This window comes from Anolis carolinensis, chromosome 2, assembly GCF_035594765.1.
Source record: "Anolis carolinensis isolate JA03-04 chromosome 2, rAnoCar3.1.pri, whole genome shotgun sequence".
Classification (NCBI taxonomy): Eukaryota; Metazoa; Chordata; class Lepidosauria; order Squamata; family Dactyloidae; genus Anolis; species Anolis carolinensis.
This window is the reverse complement of record NC_085842.1, coordinates 282,062,895-282,076,893: the sequence shown is the minus strand read 5'-3', so window position 1 is coordinate 282,076,893 and position 13,999 is coordinate 282,062,895. Positions and strand designations below refer to the sequence as shown.

The 13,999-nt window shown below is 37.0% G+C and overlaps 1 protein-coding gene and 1 non-coding gene across 2 annotated transcripts in view; both read left to right on the top strand.

The window, feature by feature from the left end:
* rasa1 (RAS p21 protein activator 1) overlaps window positions 1-13,999 on the top strand; it is a 65,718-nt gene that overhangs the window by 28,239 nt on the left and 23,480 nt on the right. Inside the window, exons 6-13 of the mRNA XM_062972271.1 lie at window positions 2,043-2,074; window positions 2,760-2,812; window positions 3,227-3,377; window positions 6,524-6,602; window positions 8,664-8,784; window positions 9,412-9,568; window positions 11,239-11,326; window positions 13,432-13,509. Of these exons, the coding sequence (XP_062828341.1) occupies window positions 2,043-2,074; window positions 2,760-2,812; window positions 3,227-3,377; window positions 6,524-6,602; window positions 8,664-8,784; window positions 9,412-9,568; window positions 11,239-11,326; window positions 13,432-13,509 (759 nt within the window). The remainder of the gene's footprint in view (window positions 1-2,042; window positions 2,075-2,759; window positions 2,813-3,226; window positions 3,378-6,523; window positions 6,603-8,663; window positions 8,785-9,411; window positions 9,569-11,238; window positions 11,327-13,431; window positions 13,510-13,999) is intronic.
* mir5444b (microRNA mir-5444b) lies at window positions 11,061-11,149 on the top strand. Its single transcript, NR_130061.1, has one exon. It is a non-coding gene; the product is annotated as a microRNA mir-5444b (primary transcript).

Sequence of the window (13,999 nt, the reverse complement as noted above, 5' to 3'; positions counted from 1 at the left end):
AAACTATGGATTTTGTCTTCTGTCCTTGTATACTCTGGCAAATAAATTCCTACCAGGTCGGCATCTAAAGCAACAAATTATGCTCTTTATTTGCTGTGCATCTATAAATTGAACCCAGATAGGCAGTACAAAGGACGACCATTATTTGGAAAGTCCAAGATTGGCAGTCTGCTTTCCTGGAAGCCAGAAGTAACGAATTTGATATAGTACATGCAGCACCAGGGCACATTCTTATAGTTCAGATTGTGATTTGACATTGTATATGAACTGATCCTATAAACCAGATGAATGTTACCAAAGTAAGAACTACGGTTTGGATTGTCACTGTAATTTTTGTAAAGTAATATTTCATTGCAGCTGTAAAGAACAAAATTTTTAAACTTTGTCATTTTTTTGTATGCCATAGATGAATGATTTTTTTTTAAAAAAAACCCTTCAGTAAAGGTTCTCATCTGTGCCATTTGTGATATGATTAATTTTTTATGATTTCGGAAGAGGGGTTATGGATGTGTGTTGTGATCTTGGCAAGCTGTTGCTGGATCTATAAAAGTTAGGATGCAATCTATCTAAAATGGGTAAGTGTGAAATGTTAGGTGGCTCTATTAGCCCCTCAGTAGACCTTGAAGGATCTCTCCTGCATGGTACATTTTCTGCCTTAAAATGTTGTAAATGTCCTCTATGGGACATGGGGTGCATTTTCACCATGGTTTGGGGCGTTTCGGGGCCATTGTAGGCCCTCATAAGGTTGAGAAGACCTCTAAATGTGGTAGAAGTACCTTCTACATCTTTTGGTGCCTTGGGGGCTACATGCAGGCTGTGAGCCACATTTTGCTCACTTTGATCTGAAAAGGATGTCTACAAGTCAGGAGGAAGTCTTTTTTCAAGGAGCATGGTTTGCTTTGTTAGTGTCCTTTACCATTGCACTATATAATAATAATAATAATAATAATAATAATAATAATAATAATAATAATAATAATTTAAAAAACCTTTATTTCTATCCCACCACCATCTCCCCGAAGGGACTCGGGGTGGCTAACATGGGGCGATGCCCAAAGCAAAACAGAATAAAACAATTACAACGAATATCAAAACACAAACAATAATAACATCACTCAAATAAAATAAACAATTTAAACATCTTAAAATACAATAAAACAAATAAATGCAGAACAAATGAGTAATGATACAACATCAACCACTAAAGGTAAAAGGGGTCGGGCATTAAAGACACAATATCCAAAGCTTTGAATAAAGTGCATAATCAAGTGTCAGGGAGTCAACTGGGAAGATATGGGATAAGGTAAGGTAGGAAGGAATTAAAGTGCTAAGAAGTAATGTCTCAATAAAAGGGTCTGTCATGTAGGTGATTAACCAAACGCACAGGTAGACGGGTCCCAAGCCGTTCAGGGCTTTGTAGGTAAGTACCTGCACCTTGAATTGGGACCGGAAAGTGAACAGTAGCCAATGGAGTTCCTTAAACAGGGGGGTTGACTGCTCCCTGTAAGTTGCTCCAGTTAGCAATCTGGCTGCCGATCGTTGGACTGGTTGTAATTTCCGGGCCATCTTCAAGGGCAACCCCACATAGAGAGCATTGCAATAATCCATCCTGGAGGTAACTAAGGCGTGGGCCACCATGGCCAAGTCAGACTTCATGAGGTACGGTCGCAGCTGGCGCACAAGTTTTAATTGTGCGAAGGCCCTCCTGGCCACCGCCGACACCTGAGCATCAAGCGTCAGTGATGAGTCCAGGAGGACCCCCAAACTGCGGTCCTGCACCTTCAGGGGGAGTGCGACCCCGTCAAGCACAGGTTGCCACTATATAAGCTTTCCTGGCTGTAATGTTGATTTCCCACTTTGTAATTGAATGTGGAGTAGGTGTGCATAAGACTGCAGTGTTAATTTGTGAATCCCTATTCCAAATTTCAAATTTTCTCTATGCTGAAAACCAGCATTTCTGAAGTTACAGAACACTTTATCTACAATTGGTTGCTTGTATTGCTTCACTGTCATTGTATCTTTTTGTGATGTATTTACAATAGAGCCGAGAGGAAGATCCACATGAAGGAAAAATGTAAGTATGTTTTTTAGAATAAGCCTGTGACATAACATTTTTCGATAAATGCTATGTTAGATCTCTGAATCTTGATTTTGGTTTTTAAAAGTGCACAATTTTAAGGAGCAGAGTACATTGAGAAATATGTAGCTATGGTCAGATAAGGTCAGTGCAATTTTAGGGTACGAAGAGAATTGTTTCCTGAAGAAAAAATTTAATTTGAATATAGACTGGTAAATATTATCTGTGTTGTTTTGTTTAATTTAAAATGGATGTGGACATAGTGAGAGGATTTATGAATACTACAATCTTGTGGGAAAGTCACCTTCAATTTCAATCTTAGGGGATAATATGCTTATCCCCTATTTTTCCCCTATTTATTCCCCCAAGGTTTGGATTGAAGATGAATTTCTAATGAAATGATTACAATATAGTTAGAAACAAAGTCATTATTAAAATAATATGTAATAGCTTTTGAGTTGTTGCCGACCAGATCTTACTACACATCGTGTTACAGGAAATATTTATTAATTGTTATGTGTTATTCATTTTTTAAACAATAATAATTATAATAAATTCTACCATCAGAATATGAATGACTGAACTCTCGGTGTTTTCTATTTATCTGGCTGTTCATTTGTGCAGTGATTTTTAAAATAGAGTAAGTGATCTTGTATTTTCATCTTTTTTTCTGTTCTTTCAGATGGTTCCATGGTAAGATCTCCAAACAAGAGGCATATAGCTTGCTGATGACAGGTACATGCCTTGTGTAAATGTTACTAATATCATATCTCTTAATACACTGTTTAAGTAGAGTTCCTGTAAAGCAGTATAAAATAAATCCAACTACTGCAGATATAAGATTCACTTGTTTCAGTGTTATGCTTAGTTGGTCTGTGAAAGTAAAGCTAGGTTTCTAACTTGCAAAACACTTCAGAATGAATAGGGTCATTTGTGGCATAGGTCATATAGGCCTCACTTCTTTTCAGAAGGCCTTATACTGTGGTCATTTAATAGCAAACAGAATGCTGTGAGAACAGACCACGTTATCTTTTTTGCAGTTGGCTACATTTTCAGTATGCATGTCAAGTCCTGTATGAGTTGAATAAAAAGAGAAATTAAATTATTGGAAGAGCACTAATTACCTTTTAATTTATTTTTTGCAATTAGTTGGTCAGGTGTCAGGTTTTCTTGTGCGACCTTCTGACAACACACCTGGAGATTACTCTTTGTATTTTCGTACCAGTGAAAACATACAGCGCTTTAAAATATGTCCAACACCAAACAACCAGTTTATGATGGGAGGACGGTACTATAACAGGTATGTTGTAAACAGACCTCAGTATTCTACAAATTATACTATTGTTATGTGTGTTGCCCACTTGTTTTTGGCGTGTAATTTTTTCTTTGTAATGCAAACATGGTTCTTAGTCATGAATCAAGAGTCCAGAATTCAGCGAATAGGTACAGGTAAAATAAGAATTATGTGTCTGAGATTCTTAGAGCTAAGCCATAAAGAAAATAATGGCTCAGTTTAAAAAGGATTGAATTTTCCTACTGCATAACATGTATGGTATTTGACCATAGAATTTTACTTTTAATGCGAAAGGAATGTTAGAAATGGAAAGTGTTTTCAACTGATATATTCCTACCTTTAAATAAATTTTATTTTCAGGCTCTAAAAGACTTGACATGATAGTCTATAGACAGTAATATTTTTTAGAACAGCTCTTCTTAGTAGTGGTGAGTTTAGCTCTCAAAGGAGATGGCCGTTGCACTAACCCACTGATGATGGAAGTTTTGAAACCTTAACCAAGGAGTTGATGTCCATCCCGACCAAGAATTTCTCTTGCTTCCAGCTTGGCTTCTGAGTGGTTAGAGATCGTGCAGCTAGTATGACTGAGAAAGTATCAAGTTCTTCTAGTTGAGAAGTCATTGGACTGTCATAGGACTTCAAGTGGAAGATGATATGAGGCTAAGCAATTGGATCCTTTTGCATATCCCACATACAACCTACTTGTGTACATTCTTCATTAAATCTGTCTGGCTTCCAGACATCCTCATTGCAAATCCAGCTAGAAGCAGTTTCAGCTTTTTTGAAGATAAACTGTCTTTTGCTCGTTCTCTAGGTGTGTAGTTTATTATGGTATGCCATAAAAACTTCCCATTTCAAAACTTTTACATATATGGATCAGGATTCCAAAGTTACGTTATATTATTCAATAAATGAAACCATCTCCTTATGGTTGGATTTATGTGACTTAATAGACTGAGAAAAGAAATGTGCATGTATGTGTATTTGAATACAATTTTTTTAGGTTGGAGGTGTCTTGAATGGTGCTGTATAGATTTTAGGTATGCTCAATCATTGATGCAAGCATCCTCAAACTGGGGCCCTTCAGCTGTTTGGGCATCCAACTCCCAAAATTTCTGACCATTGAATAAACTGAATTTTGATATAACCTGTGGATAAGCTGAGGGTTACTCATCAGAGAGGGGAAGGCACCAATTCTGCTTTAAGGGCTGCCCTTTTTCTGACAGATGTTCAAAAAAGCCAGAAGCAATGCATGGTGAAGAGAGTAGAGGGGGGTCACTGTTTGTTATAGGTTCTCCCAGGATGGACTAAGCTATTGCCTTTTGCCATTCTATTCAGAGGAGAAGATGATTCCTGTTATTAGTTTGATCAAGGCTTTGGCGGTTGATTTTTATTTATTTATACATGAATAAAAAGTGTATCAAAAAGAATTGTGTTCATATGAATATAACGTATGATATGTTGGGTTTCTTTTATAAGTCTTCCAGTTCTTTCATTAAAAAATTAAATTTTTACCTGTCCCTACGTGGTAATTAGAATACAGATTTTCCTATAAATTGGTTCCATTGATAGAGTTCTTCAATTTAAGTTTTGTGATTTCAAGATACTGTCTGTATAATTACTATAGCTTTCAGTGCTATAGTGACTTCTCCAGTTGTTGTGTTGTTGTTGTTGTTGTTGTTGTGTGCCTTCAAGTCTTTTTTGACTCATAATGATAAGGAAAGCCTATCATGGAATTCTTGGTGAGAGTTGTTTCTTAAGATTTGCCTTTGCTTTCCCATGAGGTTGAGAGAGTGTGACTTGCTCAAGGTCACAGTAGATTTCCATGGCTCAGCACAGATTTGAACTCTGGTCTACAGTGTCATAGGTTGCATCTGCACTGTAGAATTGATATACTGTGACATCGCTTCAACTGCCTTAGCCCAGTGCTGTGAAATTCTGGGATTTTTAGTGCGGTGCGACATTAGCATACTTTGGCAGAGAATAACAACAACTTTATTCTTATAACCCACATCCATTTCCAAGAAGGGACTTGGAAGAAGGGTGCGGCTTACATGGGGACCAAGCCCAGCATAAAACAAGGAACACAAAGATACATAATTAAAACATGTAACAATAAACAATACAATTAAAACAGTTAAAAAATAAAACATCATAAAATAACATCAATCAACATCAAGGCTAAAAGGCTAAAAACCATGTAAAATGACTGTTTTCATGATTCCACAGCATTCCAACTGTTATGAGCCATAACAGTTAAAGTGGTGTCAAACTGCACTAATTCTATAGTGTAGATGAAACCATAGTCAAACCATAACACTGTGTTTATTTGATTTCTTCCCTAGTTGTAGATAAATTAGAAAATTGGACTGGCGAAAACATTGGCGAAGATACAGTATGTTGGTTCCACTGCTAGAACTGCTTCCTTGAGTAGAGCCAAGTGTGAGGGTGAAATGGTCACTTCTCATCCATGTGCCATTAAAACCTGCTCTTGAGAGCTGAGAAATACTGTATAAGTTTTTCAGGTGGTTTAGAGGGTTGCAGAAGCAGATAAAAAGTCCCATCACATTTTGGTTGATAATGTTGATGTAAACTATTTTTCCCTTTGCTTTAAAATGTTATGAATCAAGTGATAATGTGCTAAAACCAGACTTAGTCATTCTTAAGAGCAGATGTTAGAATCAATTGGACATAACATTAGTGATGCCTAACAAGTCATATTGTCCTTGGTGAATTTGATCAAATTATGTCTAAATCTGTTACCAACCATTTTCCAGATTCTGCTTTTTTATATCTAACATCCATATTTAAACCCATTGAAAACATGCTTAATTTTCTGTTAGGTTTTATAACTGTATGCGTTCCTAGTAAGTAATTTTGTTTGGTTCATGTGTCTTCCGGTACAATTATTGAACATAGACCAATGCACTGGTCAGAATTTGATAATTTTTACATTTTGGAGATGAACCTTTTATTTATTTGTATATCTGTCAAAAAGATAACATTAAAGAGAAGCAACTTGCAATGATTTTTAATAAAATATATTTCTAACAAGTTGCATAGAAAATTTCAAGTTTGTTTTATATTAATATATAATATATTTAAAAGGTCAGTTCATTCATATATCCCTTCTCTTTTGTTTTGTTTAACAGTATTGCTGACATTATTGAGCACTATAGAAAGGAACAAATTGTTGAAGGCTACTACCTGAAAGATCCTGTTCCAATGCAGGTAAACAACTGTGTAAAACATAATCTTAACAAGAAATTTATTTATGTATTTATTTATTTATTTACATTTGTATCCCACCCTTCTCACCCAAAAGGGGACTCGGGGCGGCTTACAATAAAACACACATATATAAAAAATATAAAATACAATACAAATCAATTAAAATAGTTAACTAATTAATTACAGCAACCTTCATAAAATACAATACTAAATAGTTGATAGGCTGAATCAGATCTAAAATAGGAGTATCAAATTGAGTTCCAGCACACATTATAATACTTAATGCTGCTAGTGTTGTTCGAAGGCCTGGTCCCACAATGACGTCTTAACTTTCCTACGAAAGGGTAAGAGGGGGAGGGAGCCTGCCTGACTTCGCTTGGGAGGGTGTTCCATAAGCAGGGAGCCACCACTGAAAAGGCCCTGTCTCTCGTCCCCGCCAGCCACACCTTGTGAGGCGGGCGGGAGCGAGAGCAGGGCCTCACCTGAAGATCTTAATCTTCAAGGTGGGTCGTACCGAGAGACATGTTCGGACAGATAAGCTGGGCTGGAACAATTTAGAGCTTTATAGGTTAAAGCCAGCACTTTGAATTGTGCTCGGTAGCTGATCAGCAGCAAGTGGAGTTGGCGTAACAGAGGAGTAGTTCGCTCCCTGTACGCCGCTCCGGTTATTAACCTGGCTGCTTCCCGTTGGACTAATTGAAGCTTCCGAACAGTCTTCAAAGGCAGCCCCACGTAGAGTGCGTTGCAGTAGTCTAGACGGGATGTAACAAGAGCATGGACCACTGTGGCCAAGTCCAGCTTCCCAAGGTACGGGTGCAGCTGGCGCACGAGTTTTAACTGTGTAAAGGCTCCCCTAGCCACCGCTGAGACCTGGGGCTCCAGGCTCAACAATGAATCTAGGATCACCCCCAGACTGCGAACCTGTGCCTTCAGGGGGAGTGTGACCCCATCCAGCACAGGCTGTAACCCTATACCCTGTTCAGCCTTCCGACTGACCAGGAGGACCTCTGTCTTGTCTGGATTCAGTTTCAATTTGTTGGCCCTCATCCAGTCCGATACAGCGGCCAAGCACCGGTTCAGGATCTGGACAGCCTCCTTAGTGACAGGGAGGAAGGAGTGACAGAGTTGGACATCATCTGCGTATAGATGACACCTTACCTCGAAACTCCTGATGATCTCTCCCAGTGGCTTCACATGCTATCAAATATAGAAAATGAAGAGTGGGTGTGTTCATGAATACAACCCCAGATTTCAAGTGAATTTTGCTTTATCAAGAGCAAGCCAGTACGTACTGGGTGCTTGTTCCTACTTGGAGCAGAAGTGGCTAAATAAACCATGGAACTTCTTTTCTATTTGTGGTGGGTGAACCAAGAATGCTTTCTTGTTTTTTTCTTCCACAGCAAGCCAGTGACATAATTCAAGGTTTGTTCTAGGGTTAATAGAAACTATACATTGAATTGTTTGTTGCTAGTCCATTTTAAAGACTGAATAATTCAATGAGAGCCACTGGAAATTGTAAATCTTTTGCTGAAACAGTATATAAAGATGCCAGCAAGAGAATAGAGAAGAGATATTCATCTGGTGCTTCTGTCATAATAGCATTGCTATTTAGATAAATCTTGGCATCTATCTCAAGTTATCATCTGGCTCATCTGATGTCCTAGAATCCACAGAAAGGCCTTGAAATTTGATCACTTCAAAGTAAGAAGAGGTATTTGGGTCAGATCGCAAGATAGTTTGTTCTACTTTTACTGTGAATGAGGCCTCATGTGTAGGAGTGGATGATGGATACAAACCTTTTAAAAAGATGAAGATCATATAGGTATGCTCTATTGTAAAACTGCAGGTGAATCAGCTCATTCCAACTTTAGGCTGCATTCAATTTTGAAAAGTTTTATCAGTAGCTCTGAACTATGATAATAGCAACTATTTATTAATTTTGTTTATTAATTTTGTTATCATAAAGCAGAACTATTGTGAGCTGTGTGAAACTAAATGCATTTTACTTCACTTAGAATGTTTCAAATTGAAAAACTACTGCCTTCTTATTTTCTGTCTTAGCACCAAGGACAAGTACTTAATGAAACAGTAGATGGAAAAGAAATCTACAATACAATTCGTCGTAAAACAAAGGATGCATTCTACAAGAACATTGTCAAAAAAGGCTATCTTCTGAAAAAGAGTAAGAATGGTGCACAACATTGCATCTTAGGGATGCCCCCAGTGTCTAGGATTTTCTCATTTTTTGTCAAGGAATGCTCAGTTTCATGGGTACATATTCTCTCAGTTGTACATATACACAATTTTTATATGTATTAACAAATATCATGACAGTGTTCTTCTCCTGCACACATCTCTTCTAGTTACTGAAACATAATCTTTAGATAAAGCCAGAAAAGATCCAGAAGCATCTTAACCCCCCTCCGCCCCCCCCCCCCAAAAAAGAGCGACACAAAAATCGGGGGGGGGGGGGGTAGAGAAAGTCTCCCTATGACCATATTTTCTTAATTGAACTACATGCTGTAGTTGTAGTGCTTCTAAATTGTTGAGGTTCATGTTTTATGTTTGTTTTCCGTATTTTCACTTAAGCAGACAGGGACAGAACTTGGTAATATGAGTATGCATTATCGGTTTGATATGCTGTGATATGAATTGTACTCATCTGCTTTGGGGTGAATAATGTGGCAGTGAGTGTATCAAAACCAAGTAAAATGTAGAAGTCCCATCTAACACAGTGCAATCAGACTTAGATAACAATCGATTGGAAAAATAAATTTGTCCATCTTTCTTCAACTCTGGTTCTTTACAGGTAAAGGAAAGCGGTGGAAGAACTTGTATTTTATTTTAGAAGGGAATGATGCTCAACTTATTTATTTTGAAAGTGAAAAGCGAGCCACTAAACCCAAAGGACTGATAGACCTTAGTGTGTGTTCTGTGTACGGTGTACATGATAGTCTGTTTGGCAGGTAAGACCATAAGTACTATTTCAGCTTGGTATAATTGACAATAGGCATTTTCAAATATTTGAGGGATTTTCACATAGATGATGGAACAAGTTTATTTTCTCATAATAGTAGTTTGCATTACAAGATGGGAATTTCAGTTAAGGATTAAAAAGGGCTTTCTGATATTCTGAGTAGACTGACAGTGCAAAGAGAGAGAGATTCATCTTGCTTATAGGCTTGCTGCTACCTATCAGGGATTCTGTAGCAGCAGCATAAATTTTACTAGATGACTTTTGAGATACTTTGCAACCCCATGAAAAAGAAGACTTCTCAAAAGCAGAAAATTAAAAAGGGAGTAGAGGGAAAGAGAAGAGGCATATTGAGAAGGAACTATGTAGTTTCTAACTCACTGAGAGCTGGTACATGGTAAATGAATACAGTAGAGTCTCGCTTATCCAACATAAACGGGCCAGCAGAATGTTGGATAAGCGAAAATGTTGGATAATGAGGGATTAAGGAAAAGCCTATTAAACATCAAATGACATTATGGTTTTATAAATTAAGCACCAAAACATCATGTTTTACAACAAATTGACAGAAAAAGCAGCTCAATGCATGGTAACATTATGTAGTAATTACTGTATTTATGAATTTAGCACCAAAACATCACAATGTATTGAAAACATTGACTACTAAAAAATGGACTACAAATAAAAATAGATTTGCTGCCTAGAGAAACAGCTGTGGATCCAGACAGGAGGCAGACTGCGTTGGATAATACAGAATGTTGGATGAGTGAAGGTTGGATATGTGAGACTCTACTGTACTTGGATAGAAGAAGGGACTAACAACGGAAAAAGAAAGAAACGAGATACAAGTGCAGTGACAATGTGATTAATTTTGATAGAAGCTAGACACGACTAAGTATTTCTGCTAGTAACATAAAAAGAAAAGATTGTAAATCTGCGTCCCTCTGGATAATGTTGGATGCCAGCACCAGTTTCCTTTGCCATAGGCTATGTTGACTGGGCTAATAGGAGTTAGAAGTCTCTGGGAATGGCACAGATTCTTCACTCCTGTCCTGAGACATGTTATAGGTTAATATGAACGATGAATTTGCTAACCAATCAGTATATCACACCTTGAAGAATTCTTGATAAAATATTTTGCATGTTGTACTGTATATACTTTTGTGTAAGTTTTTAAAAAACCAAATACATTGACCTCCAAAACTTGGGTTGACTTAAGCATCAGTCAGGGTAGTACCACTATCAGCCATAGTCACACCTTAATGCTTCCTCAAAAAATGGTGGTGGTGGCAGTGGCTCTTTTTAGGGCTTCCTAGCTTCAGCATAAATGCATGGATGCTTCCTTCAGGCTTTCTTCATATAGACTAAGCTATGACATTCTGAGACCTTATTCCATGCCGGGAGAACCTAAAGGAAGCAACAGCTGCCCCTGTGCCATTGGCTACTTAGAGTTTCCCCACCACAGTGGAGAGAGCAGATGGGATGCATGCTTCTTTCAAGCTCTGTTAGCATGAACTAGGCTTCAAGATTCCAAAAGCCTAGTTCATGTCAAGAGAGTGTGAAGAAAGCAAGATTCTTCTGCTCACTCTAGCAGCTCTTCTATTGACATTTGCTTTTTATTGATAGAATTCTATTTTTGTTTCTGTTTTTTCCTTCATATAGGCCAAACTGTTTTCAAATAGTAGTTCAGCACTTTAGTGAAGAACATTACATCTTTTACTTTGCAGGAGAAACTCCAGAACAAGCACAGGTGATTTTTTTCTTTCATGTCAATTCTGTTAAGTTACCAACATGTGTTATATTATCCTCAAGAATATGATACCTTAAATTTTATGTATTGTAGTAAAATTTACAGTATGTAAGTGCATTTATGATTTCAAGCGCATTTTGCTCAGAATGTGTTTGCGTATACAAGCTTGTAAGGGATCTTTTAAAATTAACTTTAGTGCGTATTCAACAGATTAGAATCAATAACCCACATCTGCATGGAGCTATCTAAATGGGGCATTATTGAACACACGAACACACACACAAAATCAAAATATAGACTGTGATTGCACTGGAGAATAGTAAATATCATGAAAGAACTTTATGAATATGAAAATGGTAAATAGATAAAACTAACTAATACAGCAGAGTTGCTTTACAACAGGTAAATAGTAGTCAAATAAGCAAGTTCATCCGTTGGAAAAAGTTGGAAAATCCAGGCTGTATTTGGAAGGTCTTGAGGTGCTAGATAACACTGGATTCAGATTGCAGAAGGTGACAGGGTGTGGTGTCCAGCAGCCTAAGGTTCAGAGGTTGCTAAGAGGAAAGGGAGATTTAGTAGGGGGAAGTTTTTGACTTTAAACCACACACAAGCACACCAGGGAAATGTTGGTGGTGGATAGAAGGAGCTACCAATGATCAAAGAATCGGAATTGTGTATTCCTGCAAGACAGATGTTGGACTGGATGGTCCTTGTGGTCTCTTTCAACTCCACAGTTCTATAAAATAAAATACTTCCTGAAATAGATTTGAGGGGGATAGAGATTAATCTTCCTGAGTCTCTCCTCAAAACCAGTTGGGGAGCACTGGAGCAACATTTTTTTTTCTAAAGCCAGAACATATACTTTAAAGATAATAAGATCCTTTGACAAAATACCAATTTTACAGTTTGTATGTGAAAATGGGCAAGTAAGTGTTAATTCTGTTTATGACTATAGTCAGTTTAATTAATTTATGAATTAAAAGAATTACATTCTTGGGATTAAAACATAACATACCAGAAATCAAAAGTAAATCATTGCTTTTAATAGAAAATATAGGAAATCTGGATTTGCAGTATGTAAGGTTATTCCCACTTAGTCTTCTATAAAACTACATTTTGCAGTTGAGCAGGCAAAATGTAAAAGAATGAAAGGAGTACAAAATCTCCACTGGCTGAGATAGAAAAAGAAGCCTTAATTTGGACTAAGAAAACAAACCAGTATTGGCAGATGCTCCTTTACTTCAGCCTTTTATTGTTTATGAAATCTATCACCAGTGAAAGAATACACATTTGTTTCACCGCATGATTGATCTGCTAGGCAGTCCAGTAGATACTGTGTCCAGAATCTTGAGAGCTACATATGCACTTGGATTGTTGTATTTTTTCTTTCTGCCTCAGTTGAGAAACCTCTGGAGCAGTGTGTAGTGTGGCACCAGAGGCTGTGAGATTCAAATAAGCATGCCTGTGCTCATTGCCCAGTTGCTTGCACTTAGCTCTTCTTCCAAGTGAGAGCAGCTAACAAATCATGGGCTTCCTATCTGGACCATACTATAATGCCCAAATTTGAATGTGAATCTCTCCAAACAAGCCAGAATCATGCATCATAGTTTATTGCTGGAATATGTCTGGTATTTTCTTTTATTAATGAAAATAAAGCATTGGAAGATAAGTAAGAAACAAATTTTCTTTTTATAAGTATTTTACTGGGAGAATTGGCATATTTGCAGGTTTCTCTACTGATGACAGGTAAAAGATGTTTATATGACACTGCAGTCACTGCAGGAAGACTGCTGAGTGTATCAGTGTAGCTTTTATCTTTGTATTATTGAGTTGTAAAAAGTTGTTGTTTCTTGTGGTTAAATTCCAAACTTCAAATGTATTTTAAAATTCATTAGGGCTAACTGAGAATTTGATGTCTAAGACACTTGAATTGCCTAAATAATGGAAAACTCTGTTAAATGATTGGATTCTTTACTCAACTTCTGTACTAGGCTGCAATTCTGTATTTGCTTTTCTGGGAGTAAATTCCATTAAACTTGGTGACACTTTATTCTAAACATATATTAAACAGAAAATATAGTAGTGAAATAAAATCTGTTTTGTAGGATTGGATGAAAGCTTTGCAGACATTTTGCAATTTAAGAAAAACTAGTCCAGGAACATCTAATAAACGACTACGTCAGGTAAAGTATTCTTTTTAAAATTGTAATATTTTTATTTTTAGGTTGGTTGAAGTAGCCTCCTATTAAACATTTAATATAGTAGTGATTGGATTTTAACATTAAAGTTGCTGTACTTTTTGAAAATGAAAGATTTGGATGAGTACTTTTATCAGGCATAGTTAATACGTTGACTGCTTTGAACAGCACTGATTACAGACAGTCCCCAAGTTATGAACAAGATATGTTCTATAGATTTGTTCTTAAAGTGAATTTGTATGTAAGTTGCAGCAGGTACATTTTTAAGTGTAACTCCAGCCATAAATATAAACATCCTCTAGCCTTGGTCCCAGCCTCTCGTAGCTGCTTAGGCCCACCCCAGAATCCCGTCCATTGACATTTGAATCTCATCCAGTGGACTAGTACTGAAACGGATTTAATTTTAAATGAGAATGTTGTGCTAATAGTATTTGTGTCTATGTTTTTATTATGGTTGTGTTATATGTTGTGCTAA